This window comes from Budorcas taxicolor, chromosome 5 (genome assembly GCF_023091745.1).
Source record: "Budorcas taxicolor isolate Tak-1 chromosome 5, Takin1.1, whole genome shotgun sequence".
Classification (NCBI taxonomy): Eukaryota; Metazoa; Chordata; class Mammalia; order Artiodactyla; family Bovidae; genus Budorcas; species Budorcas taxicolor.
Window position 1 is genome coordinate 134974623 of NC_068914.1, and position 22796 is coordinate 134997418.

General features: G+C 39.4%; 1 protein-coding gene across 1 annotated transcript in view; it reads right to left on the bottom strand.

The window, feature by feature from the left end:
• The window catches only part of PIK3C2G (phosphatidylinositol-4-phosphate 3-kinase catalytic subunit type 2 gamma), a 444386-nt gene that overhangs the window by 55105 nt on the left and 366485 nt on the right, over nucleotides 1-22796 (bottom strand). Inside the window, exon 29 of the mRNA XM_052640675.1 lies at nucleotides 8074-8149. Coding sequence (XP_052496635.1) covers nucleotides 8074-8149 — 76 coding nt within the window. The remainder of the gene's footprint in view (nucleotides 1-8073; nucleotides 8150-22796) is intronic.

The following is a 22796-nucleotide window of genomic DNA, read 5'->3' on the forward strand; positions in this document are numbered from 1 at the left end:
GAAGGAGCTTAAATTTGGATTTTGGTTTCTTCTCTCTTGTCTTTTATTGTCAGTCGTTTATTCAGGAATTCTTTATGGAGTATCTAGAGGAGACAAGGCACTTTGCTCAGCACTGGGTTTACAATGGTAAGCCAGATACACATGGCTTGTGTCTTCATGGATTTTTAGTCTGCAAAGAAGCACATAGCATAGTTATCATTGCAATATGTGTTTTGAGGAAAAAACATTATATAGGACTCTATAGTAAAGGCAATGAGATGAGATCTGAAGGATGCAAATAATGATGGGGAAGATGGAACAGGAATCAAGAAATCTAGGCAGAGAAAATTGCATCTGTGAGGTACTGAGGGTCTGGTCTTAGTTGAAGAATTGGAAAAAGACAAGAGTCAAGTTTGGGAAGGACCTGATATTTGACTGGAAAGGGAAATTGGTGGGTACCAGATTCTGCTGAGATGCACCAGGAGAATTCTGATTTTTCCCAAAAAGTTGGGCCAGCCACATACATAATTTGTGGGACTCATTGAAATAAAAATGCAAGGTGAAAATTCAGAGTTCTTTTCTACAAAAAACTTTTTATTAAGAATTTCAAGACAGTGACAACAGAATATTAAACCAAGTATAGGATTGTTTTAAGTACTGTACTTTGTACGACTGCATAGGTTATAAGCCCAGGAAGTTGGCTCTGCCTAAAGGCAATGAGAAGCCAAGAAAAAGGGTTAACTAAAGGAGAGAGTATACTTGGTTGGCACTTTCTGTTGTTCTACCAAAGCATGTTTAGATAGTCAGTAATGGCAGCGGTAGGACTACAAGTGATTACTAATGTGATCTTTACAAGTCTTGTGCCTAGATACATAGGTGTCCAGATGTGCTGTGCTAAGTTACTGCAATCCACTCTCAGTTCCTTAGTTCAGCTGAGTTCAGTTCAGTCGCTCAGTCGTGTCCGACACTTTGCAACCCCATGAATTGCAGCACACCAGGCCTCCCTGTCCATCACCAACTCCCGGAGTTCACTCAGACTCACGTCCATCGAGTCAGTGATGCCATCCTGCCATCTCATCCTCTGTCTTCCTCTTTTCCTCCTGCCCCTAATCCCTCCCAGCATCAGGGTCTTTTCCAATAAGTCAACTCTTCGCATGAGGTGGGCAAAGTACTGGAGTTTCAGCTTTAGCATCATTCCTTCCGAAGAACAACCAGGACTGATCTTTAGAATGGACTGGTTGGATCTCCTTGCAGTCCAAGGGATTCTCAAGAGTCTTCTCCAACACCACAGTTCAAAGCATCAATTCTTCAGTGCTCAGCTTTCTTCACAGTCCAACTCTCACATCCATACATGACCACTGGAAAAACCATAGCCTTGACTAAACGGACCTTTGCTGGCAGAGTAATGTCTCTGCTTTTCAATATGCTATCTAGGTTGGTCATAACTTTTCTTCCAGGAGTAAGTGTCTTTAATTTCATGGCTGTAGTCACCATCTGCAGTAATTTTGGAGCCCAAAAAGGTAAAGTGTGACACTGTTTCCCCATCTATTTCCCACGAAGTGATGGGACCAGATGCCATGATCTTCGTTTTCTGAATGTTGAGGTTTAAGCCAACTTTTTCACTCTCCTCTTTCACTTTCATCAAGAGGCTTTTTAGTTCCTCTTCACTTTCTGCCATAAGGGAGGTGTCATCTGCAGTTCTTTAGTAGGGGTAGTAAAATAGTGAAGTCTGGGATTTTTGCTTCAGGTCATCCTATTTAACCATTACTTTAATACACGGAATAAATTTATCCTCTAATTATTTAACAACTCAAAGTTTCAAATGACTGACAAGAAGTGTCCTTAATAGTGTGCTTCTTTTTTGGAATCAACTGATATTCTGTGACAAAAGTATTCAGAATTCAGAATAAGAAAGACGAAATAATTTAAAGAATACAAAAAGGAACAACTTCCTGCTAATTCTTCTTTGTTTCAGTGATTTGCATATCTTGCTTAAAATATGCAGTCCTGCTGTTGTAACATAATAGGCAGTTTGTCTTCAAAAATATTCAGAACCAAAACTTTTGTCCATTATCACTGACGAAAAAGTCTTGAGTATCATATGATGTAGTAAGAAGTCCTGGGATTTCTTTGGAAGGAATGATGCTAAAGCTGAAACTCCAGTACTTCGGCCACCTCATGAGAAGAGTTGACTCATTGGAAAAGACTCTGATGCTGGGAGGGATTGCGGGTAGGAGGAGAAGGGGACGACAGAGGATGAGATGGCAGGATGGCATCACTGACTCAATGGACGTGAGTCTGAGTGAACTCCAGGAGTTGGTGATGGACAGGGAGGCCTGGCGTGCTGCGACTCATGGGGTCCCAAAGAGTCGGACACGAGTGAGCGACTGAACTGAACTGAAGAAGTAAGCAAACCAGAAAAAAAAAAAGAATTCTGAAACAACCAAATTAGTTTTTACAATAAGAACCCTATTTGTGTGTGTGTGTATGTACTTTAAAACACTTATAGACAAATAATAATCACCAAAATAAAAAACTTGATAGTACCAATAGTTTATGTTTTGAAACGCAAAGAAAGAATTTTCTTTAAGGGCTTTAGTGACAAAATAGAGGCTAAACTAGCAGCTTTTTAAAAAAGTTTAGCTTCTCTAGAAATTGGCTACTTTCTTATTATTGGTTTTTTTAATCTGGTTAATTCAAGTTTAAAAATAATGACTGTAAAAATCTCCCCAGCTAATACTGATTTTTTAGAGAATATTTATAAATTATGACAATCAGTTCAGTTCAGTTCAGTCACTCAGTCGTGACTGAGTTTTCATGAGTCAACTTTTCGCATGAGGTGGCCAAAGTACCGGAGCTTCAGCTTCAGCATCATTCCTTCCAAAGAACACCCAGGACTAATCTCCTTTAGGATGAGCTGGTTGCATCTCCTTGCAGTCCAAGGGACTCTCAAGAGCCTTCTCCAACAACACAGTTCAAAAGCGTCAATTCTTTGGCGCTCAGCCTTCTTCACAGTCCAACTCTTACATCCATACATGACCACAGGAAAAACCATAGCCTTGACTAGATGGACCTTAGTCCGCAAAGTAATGTCTCTGCTTTTGAATATACTATCTAGGTTGGTCAAACTTTTCTTCCAAGGAGGAAGCGTCTTTTAATTTCATGGCTGCAATCACCACCTGCCATGATTTTGGAGCCCCCCAAAATAAAGTCGGACACTGTTTCCACTGTTTCCCCATCTATTTCCCATGAAGTGATGGGACCGGATGCCATGATCTTCATTTTCTGAATGTTGAGCTTTAGGCCAACTTTTTCACTCTCCACTTTCACTTTCATCAAGAAGCTTTTTAGTTCCTCTTCACTTTCTGCCATAAGGGTGGTGTCATCTGCATATCTGAGGTGGTTGATATTTCTCCCGGCAATCTTGATTCTGGCTTGTGTTTCTTCCAGCCCAGCTTTTCTCATGATGTGTTCTGCATATAAGTTAAATAAGCAGGGTGACAATATACAGCCTTGACATACTCCTTTTCCTATTTGGAACCAGTCTGTTGTTCCATGTCCAGTTCTAACTGTTGCTTCCTGACCTGCATACAGATTTGTCAGGAGGCAGGTCAGGTGGTCTGGTATTCCCATCTCTTGAAGAATTTTCCACAGTTTATTGTGATCCACACAGTCAAAGGCTTTGGCATAATCAATAAAGCAGAAATAGATGTTTTTCTGGAACTCTCTTGCTTTTTCCATGATCCAGCAGATGTTGGCCATTTGATCTCTGGTTCCTCTGCCTTTTCTAAAACCAGCTTGAACATCAGGGAGTTCACAGTTCACGTATTGCTGAAGCCTGGCTTGGAGAATTTTGAGCATTACTTTACTAGCATGTGAGATAAGTGCAATTGTGCGGTAGTTTGAGCATTCTTTGGTATTGCCTTTCTTTGGGATTGGAATGAAAACTGACCTTTTCCAGTCCTGTGGCCACTGCTGAGTTTTCCAAATTTGCTGGCATATTGAGTGCAGCACTTTCACAGCAGCACCTTTCAGGATTTGAAACAGCTCAACCGGAATTCCATCACCTCCACTAGCTTTGTTCATAGCGATGCTTTCTAAGGCCCACTTGACTTCACATTCCAGGATGTCTGGCTCTAGACGAGTGATCACACCGTCATGATTATCTCGGTCATGAAGATATTTTTTGTACAGTTCTTCTGTGTATTCTTGCCATCTCTTCTAATATCTTCTGCTTCTGTGAGGTCCAGACCATTTCTGTCCTTTATCAGGCCCATCTTTGCATGAAATGTTCCCTTGGTATCTCTAATTTTCTTGAAGAGATCTCTAGTCTTTCCCATTCTGTTGTTTTCCTCTATTTCTTTGCACTGATCACTGAAGAAGGCTTTCCTATCTCTTTTTGCTATTCTTTGGAACTCTGCATTCAGATGCTTATATCTTTCCTTTCCTCCTTTGCTTTTCGCTTCTCTTCTTTTCACAGCCATTTGCAAGGCCTCCCCAGACAGCCATTTTGCTTTTTTGCATTTCGTTTCCATGGGGATGGTCTTGAGCCCTGTCTCCTATACAATGTCACGAACCTCAGTCCATAGTTCATCAGGCACTCTATCTAGATCAGATCTAGGCCCTTAAATCTATTTCTCACTTCCACTGTATAATCATAAGGGATTTGATTTAGGTCATACCTAAATGGTCTAGCGGTTTCCCCTACTTTCTTCAATTTAAGTCTGAATTTGGTAATAAGGAGTTCATGATCTGAGCCATAGTCAGCTCCCGGTCTTGTTTTTGTTGACTGTATAGAGCTTCTCCATCTTTGGCTGCAAAGAATATAATCAGTCTGATTTCGGTGTTGACCATCTGGTGATGTCCATGTGTAGAGTCTTCTCTTGTGTTGTTGGAAGAGGGTGTTTGCTATGACCAGTGCATTTTCTTGGCAAAACTCTATTAGTCTTTGTTCTGCTTCATTCCACATTCCAAGGCCAAATTTGCCTGTTACTCCAGGTGTTTCTTGACTTCCTACTTTTGCATTCCAGTCCCCTATAATGAAAAGGACATCTTTTTTGGGTGTTAGTTCTACAAGGTCTTGTAGGTCTTCATAAAACCGTTCAACTTCAGCTTCTTCAGTGTTACTGGTTGGGGCATAGACTTGGATAACTGTGATATTGAATGGTTTGCCTTGGAAATGTACAGAGATCATTCTATTGTTTTTGAGATTGCATCCAAGTATTGCATTTCAGTCTCTTTTGCTGACCGGGATGGCTACTCCATTTCTTCTGAGGGATTCCTGCCCACAGTAGTTGATATAATGGTCATTTGAGTTAAATTCGCCTATTCCAGTCCATTAGTTCGCTGATTCCTAGAATGTCGACGTTCACCCTTGCCATCTCTTGTTTGACCACTTCCCATTTGCCTTGATTCATGGACCTGACATTCCAGGTTCCCATGCAATATTGCTCTTTACAGCATCGGACTTTGTTTCTATCACCAGTCACATCCACAGCTGGGTATTGTTTTTGCTTTGGCTCCATCCCTTCTTTCTTTCTGGAGTTATTTCTCCACTGATCTTCAGTAGCATATTGGGCACCTACTGACCTGGGGAGTTCCTCATTCAGTATCCTATTATTTTGCCTTCATACTGTTCATGGGGTTCTCAAGGCAAGAATACTGAAGTGGTTTGCCATTCCCTTCTCCAGTGGACCACATTCTGTCAGACCTCTCCACCATGACCCACCCATCTTGGGTTGCCCCACGGGCATAGCTTGGTTTCACTGAATTAAACAAGGCTATGGTCCTAGTGTGATTAGATTGACTAGTTTTCTGTGAGTATGGTTTCAGTGTGTCTGCCCTCTGATGCCCTCTTGCAACACCTACCATTTTACTTGGGTTTCTCTTACCTTGGGCGTGCGGTATCTCTTCAAGGCTGTTCCAGCCAAGCATAGCCACTGCTCCTTACCTTGGATGAAGGGTATCTCCTCACCGCCGCCCTTCCTGACCTTCAACGTGGGATAGCTCCTCTAGGCTGTCCTGCGCCAGTGCAGCCACCACTCCTTGGATGTGGGTTGATCTTCCCGGGTGCCGTCCCTGGCCTCGGACGCGGGGTGGCTCCTCCGGCCACTGACCCTGGCCTCGTATACAGGGTGGCTCCTCCAGACCATTGCCCTGACCTCATATGCGGGGTGGCTCCTCCCGGCTGCCGCCCCTGACCTCAGACGTGGGGTAGCTCCTCTCAGCCACGCTGAGAGCGCGCCGGCAGTCACAGCCGCTTGCGCTGAGTGCGCCGGCCGTCACAGCCTGGGGCTAAACTATGGTGGAGGTAATGAAGATAACGGTGACCTCCTTCAAAAGATCCCATGCAAGTACTGCTACACTCAGTGCCCCCAGCCCTGCAGCAGGCTACCACCAAGCCATGCCTCTGCCAGACACTCCTGGACACTCACAGGCAAATCTGGGTCAGTCTCTTGTGGGGTCACTGCTCCTTTCTCCTGGGTCCTGGTGTACAAGCTTCTGTTTTTGCCCTCCAAGAGTCTATTTCCCAGTACTGTGTAAGTTTTGGCAGCTCTGTGATGGGGTTAATGGCGACTTCCTCCAAGAGGGCTTATGCCATACCCAAGTCTGCTGCACCCAGAGCCCCTGTCCCAGTGGCAGTCCACTGCTGACCTGCACCTCCACAGGAGATGCTCAAACACAGTTCTGTCTCAGTCTCTAAAAATATTTTATTTTGTGGACATCATTCTTCTTTAGATACATGCTATGAAATGTAAGAAATTACCTTACTCAATACTGTTTATGGTTTAACTATAAAAGCAGAGCATCTTAGAGGATAACATTACTTACATGAATAAAATGCAGGGGCAATAAAAGTGATTTAATTATCATATATTAATTTAGGATTTGTTACTATAGAGCAGTGCATATAATGGGGAAGTGAGTGCTTGACTGAAAGTTACTTTCAGCCTAACAAGAGAAACAAGGCAGACCCAAAAATAAATATGTAACAGTAAACAATCACACTCTAAGACCTGATCTGGCTATAGAGAAGTGTACACATAAGGGGTAAGTAACTAGGATATCAGGTACAGAGAGAGGTGACGAGCAGATGGGCCTAATCTTAAAGGAAGAGAATACAAAGGTGGATGTGGACAAAAGGAAGACTGGTAGTTGCAAAGGGAAGTTTGGGGTGGGGGTGGGGGTGAGGTCTAGCCAATTATGAGTTTGCAAATCTTGTGTGAGATAATAACCAGTATCAGTGTTAGATGGCCACTGGCAATGGAATTACTTTAAAGAGTGCTTTAGATTGATAGGATATTTAAAAAGTCTTTGCCAATCTAGGTGAGATGATTGAAAAATTAATTAGAATTAACACACATTTGGCAGAGAATAGGGTAGATAATTGTGCTGGGCTAGTTTAGGATCCTGATAATAAAATAAGACTTCATGAAGAAAGTGGAATAATTATTGAGCTTTAAAAGATAAGTATGAAACTGCTAGATAATTCATGGTCATTATTATTGCCCAATATTTATTTTTGTTGTTTTCTAAGATGTTGAGTAAACTGTAAGATTTACATGCAGGGGAAACCAGGACCCCTCTCTCTGAAATGCAATTCCACCTCAAAGCACAGTTAACTGAAGTAAGTTAATAGTGGGATAGCATGGAATTAGTATAATTAGACAAACACACCTGGGTTTAATTTAACTTGATAAACATATTCTAAGGGGTTAAAAAGCTTTGAAAATGGATTGAAAAGACTATGAAAGCCTTATTGTTAAAAATATTTTAATTTGAAAGTTAACAAAATATAGTTCTGATTTTTTATACAGTTGAAACTCAATAGTTGTACATACATGCTCAGTTGTGTCTGATTCTGTGACCCCATGGCCTGTAGCCCACCAGGCTCCTCTTTCCATAGGGATTCTTCAGGCAAAAATACTGGAGTGGGTTGCCATTTCCTCCTCCAGGGGATCTTCCCAATCCAGGAATTGAACCTGGGTCTCCTGAACTGGCAGGTAGATTCTTTACCACTGAGCCACTGGGGAAGCCTCACAATTATATTGAAACTCAATAATTGTACATGGTAATAATGATAAAATTACTTACCTAGGTCCACAGCTGATGATTCTTTCACTGCTTGTTCCACAGGCTCAGAGAGGAAAAAGCTAAGTACACAATCACTCTGAAAAATAAGACAAAATATATTTTTTCATTTTATACATTTATTTATCATTCCTGTTTCTTAGTCTCTGAAAACACTGACCTAAATATAGAATATTTGTAGATGCCTGTTTTATTTATAGATATATCTATATTTATAGATTCCATAAATAGGCAAAATATACTAGGAAGTCTATTAAGTCAATGCTGTAATTTTTCACTAAATTAAGCTAATCTCTCATGAGATTAGAATCTGGCTATTTTATATTTCTTTAAGAGGCTCAGGTGTACACTGCTTTTAGAGCTCACCACAATGTTTACATTCTTGAACTTCACAATTATGCATCAATCTCGCATGTCCTTTTTCTAGAAAATGTGTACTGTTGGACAAAGCTTTTGGAGAAAAATTACTCTCAGTAGGACACAGACACTCAGTGAAAAACCATTGCTCTTCAGGGTTCAGTTCTAGAAATGCTCACTAAGCTCTAAGCATTATGGAATGTTAGGGGATATTTAGAAAGAGAAAGATGCAAAAGGTGACCTCTGTATTAGAACACAGTCTGATTAGTGGAGAAAACATTGTATTGAATGCTTCAGCAGAAATTCTAGTTCTGTGCAATTTTACTACAAAGATGTGAGTGTGCTTCTCTTTTAAACTGAGATGATCACAAACAAACTGACATTTAACCTGGACTCCAATTAAATGGGCTAACTGATGAATCAGAATAACTTGTCCTTAGTGACATTGACAGGCATTTTGTTTTAAGCCATTATATTGACACATATTTTTTTTTCCATAGAAGGTACATCTTTATTTATTTATTTTTAAAATATAAATGTATTTATTGTTTTAAGCAAAGCAGCCTTTCCTATATTTTTATCTGAAGGGCACCACTACATAACTGATTATTGCTTTTGACTACCATAGTTCAGTTCAGTTCAGTCGCTCAGTCGCGTCCAACTCTTTGAGACCCCATGAATCGTAGCATGCCAGGCCTCCGTGTCCATCACCAACTCCCAGAGTTCACTCAAACTCATGTCCATCGAGTTGGTGATGCCATCCAGCCATCTCATCCTCTGTCATCCCCTTCTCCTCCTGCCCCCAATCCCTCCCAGCATCAGGATCTTTTCCAATGAGTCAACTCTTTGCATGAGGTGGCCAAAGTATTGGAGTTTCAGCTTTAGCATCAGTCCCTCCAATGAACACCCAGGACTGATCTCCTTTAGGATTGACTGGCTGGATCTCCTTGCAGTTCAAGGGACTCTCAAGAGTCTTCTCCAACACCACAGTTCAAGGGCATCAATTCTTCGGCACTCAGCTTTCTTCACAGTCCAACTCTCACATCCATACATGACCACTAGAAAAACCATAGCCTTGACTAGATGGACCTTTGTTGGCAAAGTAATATCTCTGCTTTTGAATATGCTATCTAGGTTGGTCAAAACTTTCCTTCCAAGGAGTAAGCTGATGCCATATTAGCTGCAAAGCTGCCTGACATTCTCCATTCTCCCCAGCTAGCCTTGTTCTGTGCAATGGCTCTTTTAAACTTTTCCAGAAACTTAAACTTCCAATTGTGACTCCTTTCCTGGTGATTTTGTCTGCACTCTAGAGAAAAACAAAAGGCAGATGGAGATTTCTGAATTTCCTGCTGAAAAATCTACAGATGCACAAAGTCATATTTTCTCTTTTCTTCCTTCTCCAAGGGAAGATCTGTCTCTCTTCCCATCTATTCTAAGTTGAATTGCACCCTCCCCCCAAATGTTGAAATCCTAACCCACAGTAGCTCAGAATGTGAACTTCTTTGGAAATAAGGTAACTGTAGATATGATTATTGGAGAAGGAAATGACAACCCACTCCAGTATTTTTGCCTGGAGAATCCCAGAGACGGGGGAGCCTGGTGGGCTGCCGTCTATGGGGTCACACAGAGTCGGACACGACTGAAGTGAGTTAGCAGCAGATATAATTAGTTAAGTTAGGATGAGGTCATATGGTGGAGGGTGGACCTCTCATCTGATATGACTGGTGTCTTTATAAAAAGGGGAAATTTAGACATATTTCATGCTGCAAAGATGGTGTGGAGAGACAGGGAGGAGAGGTCCATCTATCATCTACAATCCATGGTGAGAGCCTGGGATAAATTCTTCCTTTACACCTGTCAGAAGAAATCAACCCTGTGACACGTTGATTTCAGGTGTTCATTCATAGCTTCAAGAACTTCGGTGCAATGCATTTCTGTTGTTTTAAGTCACCCAGTGTATGATACTTTGTTATGGCAGCCCTTGCAAACTAAAACACCATTGAATGCTGCTCATGTCCTTCAGTGTCCCAGATTCTATACCTTTCTCCTCAAGAACCTTGTAGAATATCCCAGTCTATAGTCTTTTTCTTCCTTGCTCCTTTCCCTCCCTCCTTCCCTCTCATTCTTGCTTCCTTCCTTCCTTCCTCTTCCATTCCTCCCTCTTTCTTTCTCTCCCTCAAGAATCAAGTATGGCTATTTCCCTTCATTTTACAACCATATTTCTCTTTTTATGATGTTTACTTTTCTGTCCATTTTATTAATAGCATCTTATTTAAAAGTAGGGCTTCCCTGGTGGCTAAGAGGTTAAAGCCTCTGCCTGCAATGCAGGAGACCTGGGTTCGATCCCTGGGTTGGGAGGATCCCCTGGAGAAGCAAATGGCAACCCACTCCAGTATTCTTGCCTGGAGAATCCCATGGATGGAGGAGCTTGGTGGGCTACAGTCCAAGGGGTCACAAAGAGTCGGACACGACTGAGCGACTTCACTTTATTTAAAAGTAACTGCAAGGGTGGCCACACTATACATAAAGCATGAAAAGACTATAGCCCTAACAGTTATTCCTAGATAAATTTTTCCTTCACCGTTTCCATTCTTTCCAAGTTTTATTCCAGAAAGAGAGAGAAGGACGATTAATATGTCCATAAGGAGTAATTGCCATCACAATATTAACTTGGACAGAAACATTAAGGACCCAATTTAGCTGGTACCATCTTATTTTTCCTGGGCTTCCCTTGTGGTTCAGCTGGTAAAGAATCCACCTGCAATGCAGGAGACCTGGGTTCAATCCCTGGGTTGGGAAGATCCCCTGGAGAAGGGAAAGGCAACCCACTCCAGTATTCTGGCCTGGAGAATTCCATGAACTGTATAGTCTATGGGGTTACAAACAGTCGGACACGACTGAGCAACTTTCACTCGCTCACTTCACTCACTTTCCATTTAGGGCTTCCCTGATAGCTCAGTTGGTAAAGAATCTGCCTACAACGCAGGAGATCGCAGTTCGATTTCTGGGTTGGGAAGATCCCCTGGAGAAGCGAAGGGTTACCCACTCCAGTATTCTGGCGTGGAGAATTCCATGGACTCTACAGTCCACAGGGTCGCAAAGAGTCGGACACGACTGAGTGACTTTCAGTTTCAGTTTTCAGTATCCTGTTTTCCCACTAGACAAGTTTAAAAAAACGTCAAAGTTTTCTCAGTGTGGAAGCGTAGGACAGCTTTTACACTGACATGCTATCCCAGATGAGTTATAAAATTTCTCAAACCATGCAAAGTATACTCATACAAAAACAATTTCTTGTCATTAATGTCCCTTTCAAGTCCTGTTATTTTTCTCCTCTTTGACACAAACTTACGGGAAGAGCTGTCAGTACTCACACTGATTCCACTTCAACTTCCTCTCACTTTATCATCTACCACACTCAGGTTTCTGTCATTAATCGAACTTTGAAAATGCTCTTACCATCATTTCTCTTGTTTAAGGTCTTTTTCCCCCCTAAATCAATCCAATGGAGATTTTCTTGGCCCTTTATATATATATATATATATATATATATTATGTATATATATATATATATATAGCTACTCCATTTTTAGTGAAAAATTCTCTTTCACTTGCTTCCTTGTTGTCCCAGTTTTTCTTCCATTTGTCCTGCCATCTCTTCTTACACTTTTTTTTAGGCTCCTTTTCATTTTCCTTATAACTTCACTTCTAGTGTCCTTCACTTCAAGGGCTTCCCTGGTGGCTCAGACGGTAAAGCGTCTGCCTGCAATGCAGGAGACCTGGGTTCGATCCCTGGGTCGGGAAGATCCCCTGGAGAAGGAAATGGCTCATTTCTCTCATTGTTCTAACAAGTTCTTTCTGGGTAATGTTATTCCCCTTGGTGGCTTCTATATTCCCTGGTGGTCTAGGGGTAAGACTCTGAACTCCCGATGCAGGGAACCCAGGTTCGATAACTGGTCAAGGAACTAGGTCCCACATGGTGCAGCTGAGAGTTCACATGCCACAACTAAGACCTGGAGTAGCCAAATAAATAAATGAATAATTACATAAATATTTTTTAAAATAGACATTAAATGATTTGCAAATCTACAGTTTTATCTCCATTCTGTCTCTTGAGCCTCAGCCCTCTACTTCACTACATCGAAATATCTTTTTATTGGCTTCCTTGACTATTCTAAAGATAATTAAAACCCCCAAAGTACACAACCAAATGCATTTTCTTTTCCCTTGATTTGCTACTTCTTCCTGTGCATGCATGCTCAGTCACTAAGTAGTGTCTGACTCTTTGCAACCCTATGGACTGTAGCCCACAGGGCTCCTCTGTCTATGGGATTTTTCAGGCAAGAATACCAGAGTGGGTTGCCATTTCCTTCTCCAGAGGGTCTTCCTGACCCAGGGATCAAGCCCAGATCTCCCATATCTCCTGCATTGTAGGCAGATGCTTTACCACTGTGCCACCACTATACTGAACTGTATTTCCTCACACTCTCTCACCTTTTCTACATGTTCCTTTCTCCATCCTTTCCACCTCTATCCACCCACTTTCCCCAGCTTTATCACATTCTCTTTTCTTTACTCATTTAGGCTAGTCAGTGTGATATCAAGAGCAGAGATCATTTATTCACTTATATCTAATAGAGTAGTTTTACTCAATAAATATTTATTAATAAAAACAGAGATCTGACTTCAGATATAGAATACATTGGTCTTCTAATGGAAATATTTTTAATCTGTGTAGCAGTTTTATGCATCATTATAAACTAGTTGATTAGCAATTTTGATCTCTACATGTTGATCTCTTGTGAACTTGTTTAATAATCTATCTTCAAGAAATATATCCATATTCAGAGAGCTGACCAAATCAACTTTTTTAGTTTGAGAGTCTGAAGTCAAATTTCAGGCCATGCAGAATTTGTGGTTGGTTTTTGCCAACCAGTCAGTTATTCTCATTTTGGCAACATTTTGACCTCACCTCCTAATGGTTATTAAACTCCAGTAGTAGGCAGAATATTTCCCCAGTTAATGTCTGAAATGTCACCACTAGCTAATTATTCCCTTGTGTTTACACTGTCATATCCTTGAAACCTTCATTTGTAATTCCAGGTGTGGGTGACATGCTTAACGCTAATTTCTTCTTGTGGCCAGATGGTTTTCACTCAATGAAAAAAATGATTCAGTGTCAATGGAAGAGAAAAAAATCAATAAAAATGATGATAGGATAGGAAAATTAATATTACTGGATTTCAAAATAATTATATTTTTTTCTCACATTTGGCTTTACTTGTGCACATGTATCCCACAGCTTTTTAGCACATTGCACTACTGGAGAGTTTGGAGAATTATCAAAATGTTAGTGCTATAATTGCTTTCACTGATAACCTGAACCAGTGTTTTCAGTTGAGTTTGTACTGACCACCAGGCAGTGTGGCTATCTTTAGTCGTGTAGACTGAGCAATTCTATGGGTGCCTTCTTTACATTGACTATAGATATACTTCTAGTCTGCAGAGCTCTCCAAATGTAGAGCTGCCAGATATAATAAATAAAAACAGATGATGCGCAGGACTTCCTTAGTGGTCCAGTGGCTAAATCTCTGCTCCCAGTGCAGGGGAGCTGGATTCTACCCCTGGTCAAGGAATTAGATCCCACATGCTGCAATTAAAATATTCCTGCATGCCACAATGAAAATTGAAGATACTGTATGCTGCAACTAAGACCTGACACAGCCAGATCAATCAATCAATATATTTTTTAATATATATGTTTTTAGAAAAGATGATGTCCATGCAATATTTGCAATGTGAAAAGTGGAAGTGTTAGTCACTCAGCTATGTCCAACTCTTTGCAATCCCCTGGACTGTAGCCAGCCATACTCCTCTATCCATGGGATTCTCCAGGCAAGGACACTGGAGTAGGTTGCCACGCCCTTCCCCAAGGAATCTTCCTGACCCAGGGACAGACCTGGGTCTCCCACATTGCAGACAGATTCTTTACCATCTGGGCCAGAAATTTATTTATCTCATATTCAGATTTAACTGGGAAGCCTGCATTTTATCTAGCTACCCTACAGTGTAAGATGCTTAAAAATGTATGGGCACACTTTTGGTTGTCTCAATAACTGGAGAGTACAATTGGCAATTAATGAATAGGGCTACTTATTCTAAATATCCTGACATACCTACAATATTCTCCCATCACAAAGAATGTTACTTTTCTGTTTAATTTTTCAAATGGTAATAGTTTTCCAGAGGAAAAACTCTGCCTCATTTTAGAAATGAAAAAACTGAATATCAGAACTCATAAGGGGTTGGCTGATTAAAATTAGTATAAAAAAGAATGTAGAGTATAATTGGTATGCCTGGGCTCAACTGTGTTACCACTGCCAATGACCTATAGACATGAAGAATACCTAGGGGGACAGGTGTGCCTACAGAGAGTTTTGCAGGAATCCTAGGGCACTCTAGTCTTTTGCACAGGAGTAAAGCAATTGGGACATATTGACGAGTTATAAACAAAAATATGATATTATTTTCAGAAAAATAATTTTATAATTATATACTATATATTGGTGGAGAAAGAAATGGCAACCCACTCCAGTATTTCTGTCTGGAAAATTCCATGGACAGAGGAGCCTGGTGAGCTACAGTCAATGAGTTGCACATGACTGAGCAACGAACACACACAATATACTTATATGCCATAAGTTTATTTCTAAGATATTTCTTAGAAAGTTTACAGTGCAGCACTGTGGAGGAAAGGAAAAACAGAAGCCAGACTTAGAGAATGTCATCAGCAAAATCCCTTGTAAACTCAACACATTCTACTCTCTAAGTATTCCATTCTGCTTTCCTTGTAAGTTTCTGAATAATGGTAGTGCTGTCTCACATTTCTCTTTATAACCCTGGTCCTGGTGATGGGGTAGGTCTCCTCCTTGCATCTGCTTGCTCTTCTAATCTCCACACTTGCTTCCTATCTAAAAATGCTCTGCTTTGAATATCCACGTCTACTACACAGCCCTCTCCCTCTTGTTTCACTTGTCTACTGACCTCTAGGTCACTGGCCTTTATTCCAAGAACATTTAAAATCCTGGAACATTGTCATTTTCTCCAATAGTACCAGTCACAATTCACACTTCCATTTTTTTTTTCTTTCTTTCTTTCCAATTACTTTACAATATTGTAGTGGTTTTTGCCATACATTGACATGAATCAGCCATTTAATATTGACACAAAACATTCTTTTTTTATAAAATTCATTTCATCCAGTAATCTTATTCTGCATCTCACTCCATCACTCACTTTTGTTCTCTTGATCTTATCTTGATCAATGACTGAAGCTCCTCCACTGTCTTGATTTCTAGCCTCTGAGGCTACAATACCCACTCCCTCCTTTTCAGTTCACTTCCTCCAGTTATATAACTCAAACAATCTGTTGACCTTTACACTGAACTTAACCCCTCTCATATTCTCATATCCTTCCTTGGCCAATATGGATCTCATGGTCGATACTTACAATAACTCTCTTGGATACTTCTTTCAACTCCTTCGACCCTTTCTCCCTTTTCTCTGGTTACCCTCTGCCAATTGTGCAACTGTAACAGGCCTGAAGAATGTTGCTGAAGAAAATCACTCACCCATGCTTACTGATCTTACTGTCACTTCATGCCCATTACCATCGAATTGGCATTCAAGATTTTCTGGCAATTTTACACATATCACTATCCCATTTACTCTTCCATTCACCTATAGGACTATTTAATGTCTTAACCTCACTCCCTCTTAATGCTTTCTCCCTCTGTCAATCTTGTTGACAGGAAAAACAGCAGCAGAGAATTTTTATAAGCTCCCAACATCCGTCATCTTACCGTACCTCCGCCATTTTGTCTGCTACATAGGTGCACTGCCTGAGCTCTAATTTGAGACTGATTTGGGCACCAGATAGCATGCCTTCTTCTCTACTTTAGGTCATCACTCTCATATCTGGCTAAGTGCATCACCAATTTTTGATTCTTTGTGGATTTTCCTACCAGCTTATACATATCCCTCATTTCAAAAAAAATTATTAACTTAAATTTCCCTGCACACTATTTCCTCCCCTCCTCCTTTGCCCCCCCTCACCCCCAATTCATCCTTAGAGGAAAGATTCTGCAAGGATTGTTTTCTTCTTTCTATCCCAAATTTCTCTCTTCACATTCTCTTTTGAGCCCATTTTAATCAGGTTTTTGTTCCCAACACGCTCATCAAACTGACTTGGTAAATTCACCAAAGATATCCATTTTGCTAATCCAGTGGTCAGTTCTCAATGTTTGACCCATCAGTAGCATCTGAAACAGGACGTCATTCCTTCTTCTTTGAAATATTTCCTTCTCTTGGATTCCAGGCACCAGATTCCTTCAGTTTCCAACAGATTGCCTTTTCTCTGTCTCTTAGATTGATTCTCTTCCATCATCTCAAATTTCAAAATTGGTGTGCTACATGGTCTCATCCTCAGACCTCTTCTCTTTAATATTTACATTTTCACCCTAAGTAATATCCAGTCTCATGGCAAGAAAAACCAATTAGCTGAAACTCCAATATTTATATTTCCAGTCTCTCTTTTCCCCTCAACTCAAAACAGTCAATTTTCTACTCGACATCTCTACTTAGAAGCCTCATAAGCAACTCAGTATATTTTGATCCAAACTCCTGAAAACCCTCACTCCCCACTGCTCCTCCCGTAGTTTTATCCATCACAGCAAACATTCAACCAATGCAAGATTGTATAGCCATAAAGGTGGGTTGTTGGCCTGCATTTATCCTGATTAATCAGTTTGTGTGCCCTAATAGTTGTTAAGTATTTGGAACATCCCTCCTATGTAAAACATTATATACTTGGTGAATAAATTAATACATGGTTGGTATTTATCTTAAATGACTTTAAAGTTATTGAACTTTGATATCAGTGATCCAGGTAAATGCACTAAGCTATATTAAATACTCTATGAGGTTATACATATTTTTTCTTTGCTAAAGCAGATGTTTATTTAACTAATATAGGATTCTTAATGTCTAATAATGTGTCTTTAAATTAGAAATTCAGTCAGTAAAAAGTAAATCTAAAAGCCAACTGAGCAATTTAAAACCAAAATCTGCATCAGCTTATATTTCAAACTCAGAGTCATATTAATAGTTTGTTTACCAATTATATTATTAAGGCATTTTTAATTTAAAATAATTGATTTTTGAGAGTTGATCAATTCAAAGTCACTGAAAACCTAAGTGTTTTTCTAATATCATATGAATATATTCTTGTTCTCAAAGATGACAGAACGTTAAATCCTTGCAAACATCAGAAGTAATGTAATATGACACTGAGATCAATTTTTTCTTTCTTTAAAATAACACATTAAGAATTCCCATTTATTAACTGGCCAGCCAGCATCTAGAACTGACTGCAAGATTTAGTTTCAGCAAGTTAAAACAGTAAGCTAAATCTATCTCAAACGCCATGAAGCATTGTTAAAAATGTGAATTTACAAATGAATTCCCTTAAGAGTTTTAAATCAAAGTTGAACAGTAATTATATTTTATTGCTTTTTTCATAGAGCAGCTTGTCAGAATGTCCAGTCTTTAATGTAGTTCAACCCACTATATTTGTATTGGAGTTACATGGAAGAATGGCTCTATGAAAAATAGTGAACTTCTAAGGAATCTTTTATAATCCTGGCTCTAAAATGTCATCAGCATTTTTCTAGACTCTGAAAAATAATCTTAGTTTTTACTGATGATACACATATGACATTTATCCTGCCTGCATCCTAATCTCAGCCAGCTTCACATAGGAAAAGAGCAACATAGTGACAAATGCGGTAATTAACATCTGGGTTTAGCAAGCAGAGAACAAGAAACATATGTTCACTATTAAGACAGGATTTACCCGTTTGGATTTATTTTGATGTTTGATTTCTGCTTAAAAAAATAATATTGCTAAGTGATAGCATTCCTTATTTTAAGGGACTACTAGAAATAAGCAATAAGACTGAGAAGAGCTAAAAATCACAGTGAATATGGTTTTTAAAAGTTTTCAGACAACAGCTGTTGGTTTATCTCAGCTAAACTCCAATGTGGGAACACATTTGTTTAGGTACTGCAATCATGTGCTATAACTTTTATTACATGTTTATATTGCCCTTTATAAAGATCTTACTTAGTTTACAATATAATTTAACCAAAACAGAGCAAAATTTAAAGAAACAAAAGGAATTCCTGTTATCACAACTATCATTTCCTTGTGGAATGAAACTACACACATTGAAAGAACAAAAGAAATTTTAATCACTTTGAGAGATGGGAGTCAAGCTAAACAAGCAAACAAAAACCAAGTAGATAGAGGGCTAGGATGTCTAAATTGGGTGCTTGCAGCCTCATTAGAAGAAAGTGAAATAGTGTGTAACTGTAGTCCTCATTTATGTCTGTTTTATCAACCAATTTATGTGTGGAGAAGGGGACTGGAGAGAAGAGAGAGAAGGAGAGGGGAGAACGATGGTCTCAGGGATCCATAGTCATCCCTCTATTTGAGTTGCTCTTGGTTTTACTGATGATACACATATGTGTATCATCGGTAATTGATATACATATACCTTGGATTCAGATAAAACCTCCAGAGACATCTCTCCCATCTAACTTAACTCTGATACTTGAGACTGGACTTCAAAGTAGTTTTTTCATCTCATTTCCTTGACAAGAAAACAAGACTGCTTACAATCGAGTATGCCCCTGAAAGGGTATATAATATTTTATTTTAGTAAGGTAAGGTTGTCCAATTTCATATTCAAGATGCATCTACTACTTTCTTTTTCTCCTCCTTTCCACTCACTGCCATCTATTATTTATATATTAATGTCTCTATGTATCACCATATTATAAACTCATTGAGAGTAAAGAATATATTGCATTATTTTAATCTTTCCAGTTTGTTATCTACAACCAATTTAAAGTTTTTAATCTAGAGTGTTATACATAGTAAGTGATCAGTAAAAATTTAAAAGCCTTTACAGAGTTATGTACAGTGATATAAAACATTTTTAAATAGTTACAAATAAGTGCTTCACATAACTAAAAAAGACGGCAATGTTTAGTGTATAGACAGAATAGAATTTTTGTATTTCCTACATTGCCATACGATAAGCAGCTATGGAAGAAGAGAAGCATTTTTATGAGGACTTTTCCAGGGTCAGAAATGAGGATAATCCTATCACAGGAGTATTCAGCAGAGAAATATCTGCTGAAATAAAATAAAATATCTGCTAAAATAAAATTTATTATATAAATTTATTATATATAAATTAACTGTCTTATTAGAAGAGGAAAAATATGTGTATGTAAACAAGACTTCTAAGTTGTCCATATCACTTAAAATAATTACAATATTTATGTTATATCCCTGACTTTATAGATTTTAGTGTTTATGCAGATAGCTCTGTTAAAACGTATGAGAGAAGGGAAGAAATGCATCAATAATACAAAGTTTTTTAAAAATCTCAAAATAACACGATTCACTTTGGAGTTATTTATGTGATTTTTAGGCCAATAAGGTTTATTTAGTGAAAGTGAAGTTGCTCAGTCATGTCCGACTCTTTGCGACCCCGTGGACTGTAGCTCTCCAAGCTCCTCCGTCCATGGGATTCTCCAGGCAGGAATACTGGAGTGGGTTGCCATTTCCTTCTCCAGGGGATCTTCCCGGCCCAGGGACCGAACCCAGGTCTCCCGCATTGCAGGCAGATGCTTTAACCTCTGAGCCACCAGGGAAGCCCCAAGGTTTATTTAGCTGCTCTTAAAATAAGTTTTCATTCCTTGGATATAAACAAACAGAATCAGGGAAGCATACTCCAGCATATGGAGACACTTAAGCTTTCACTGTAGTTAATCTACTTGAAGATAACTGACATTTGACATTATACATCACGGAGAACCTGGGTGGTCAGTCAGGTCACACTGCTTATTAAGGCTAGTCAGCATCTGCTGATGTCCCTGTCAAATTATGAGTGTTCTATCACTGTATAATATGTATAATGAGTAATGGATCAGATGCATAAAGTTCCTGATTGTTTAGTCGCTAAGTCATGTCTGATTCTTTGTGACCCTGTGGACTGTGGCCCCCAAGCTCCTCTGTCCATGGGATTTTCCAGGCAAGAATACTAGAGTGAATTGCCATTTCCTTCTCCAGGGTAATCTTCCCAACCCAGGGACTGAACCTGCCTCTCTCACATTGCAGGTGGATTCTTTACCACTGAACCACCAGGAAAACCCCCATAAAATTCCTTAGTAGTAAAGGAAAGAAAACCCCCATGTGTGAAATTGTGAGTCTTTATGAAGCTCCGGAACATATTAACATACACAGAATACGGACAAGGATTGTAATTTTCTTAGAGCAATGTACATATCTGATTCAGCTTTTGAATTTCTAGAGCAGAATTTCCCAAACCTGGTGGTGTCAGAAACGTGTGTGTGTGCTCAGTCGCTTCAGCCGTGTCTGCCTCTTGGTGACCCTATGGACTTATAGCCCTCCAGACTCCTCTGTCCATGGGATTCTCTAGACAAGAATATTGGAGTGTTGTTGCCATGCCCTCCCACAGGGGATCTTCCCAACCCAGGGATTAAACCCACATCTCTTATGTCTCCTGCGTTGGTGTCAGGTTCTTTACCTCTAGCACCACCTGGGAAGCCCATGTCAGAAACAGGTTCTTAAAAAACCACACAGATATCTAGCTAGATACAGTCATACCTTGAAGATATTGTAGGTTCAGTTTCAGAACACCATAATAAAGTGAATATAGCAATAAAGTGAGTCACACAAACTTTTTGGTTTCCCTGTGCATATAAAAGTGATGTTTATAATATACTGTAGTCTATTAAGTGAGCAATAGCAATATGTCTTTAAAAAACATGCATAACTTGTTAAAAAATACTTTATTGCTAAAAGAATGCTAACTATCATCTGAGCCTTCAGCAAATTGTAATCTTTTTAATGGCGGGGGGCTTTACCCTGCTGATGATGGTTGCTGACTAATCAGGCTGAAGGTTGGGGTGGTTGCAGCAACTTCTTCAAATAAGATGACATGATGCCTCTTTGACAAATGATTTCTCTGTAGCAGGCAATGCTGTTTGATAGCATTTATCCACAGTAGAATGTTTTTTAAAATTGCAATCAATCTGCTCAAGCTGTGCTGTTGTTTTATCAACTAAGTTATGTAACATTTAAAAGTTTTTGTTGTCATTTCAACAATCTTCATGGCCTCATTACCAAGAGTGGATTCCACCTCAATAAACAAGTTGATTTGCTTAACCATAATGGGGAGGGAGGTGGGAGGGGGGTTCATGTTTGGGAACGCATGTACACCCGTGGTGGATTCATGTCAATGTATGGCAAAACCAATACAGTATTGCAAATTAAAATAAAGTAAAAAAATAAAATAAAAAAAAAAGAAGCAACTCCTCTTCATCTGTTAAAGTTTCATCATAAGATTATAGCAATTCAGTCCCATCTTCAGGCTCCACTTTCAAATCTAACTCTCTTGCTATTTATATCATACCTGTAGTTACTTCCCCCACTGAAGTCTTGAAGCTCTCAAAGTCATCCATGAGGGCTAGAATCAACTTCTTCTAAACTGTGAATGTTGATATCTTGACCTCTTCCCAGGAGTCATGAAATGTTCTTAATGGCATCTAGAATGGTGAATCTTTTCCAGGAAGAGTGTCAATTGATTTTGCCCAGATCATCAGAGGCATCACTATCTATGGCAACTTTAGCCTTAAAAAATGTTTTTCTTAAATATTAATGTTGGTGCAAACGTAATTGCAGTTTTTGCATTGTGGAAATTTGCCATTTGATATCAGAATGCATTCCTAATAAATGAGTCATGTTATACATCATTTTAATGTGCATTTCTTGGTTTATATTTTTTTGCTAAGGACTTATTACTTGCTGTTTATTTGATATTTACCTTAGACTATCGAAATGATGTTAAGACAAAAAGCAAATCTGAGCAATTTTCTCTTTGAATTCAAAATGGATCGTAAAGCAGTGGAGACAACTTGCAATATCAACACATTTGGCCCAGGAACTGCAAATGAATATACAGTGTAGTGATGGTTCAAGAAGTTTTGCAAAGGAGATGAGAGCCTTGAAGACGAGCACAGTGGCCAGACATTGGAAGGTGACAATGACCAATCGAGAGCATCATCGGAGCTGATCCTCTTAAAACTACATAAGAAGTTGTTTGGCATTTGAAGCGAGTGGGAAAGAGGGGAAATGCTCAATAATTGGGTGCCTCATGAGCTGACTGAAAATAAAAAAAAAAATCATCATTTTAAAGTGTTGTCTTATTCTACACAAC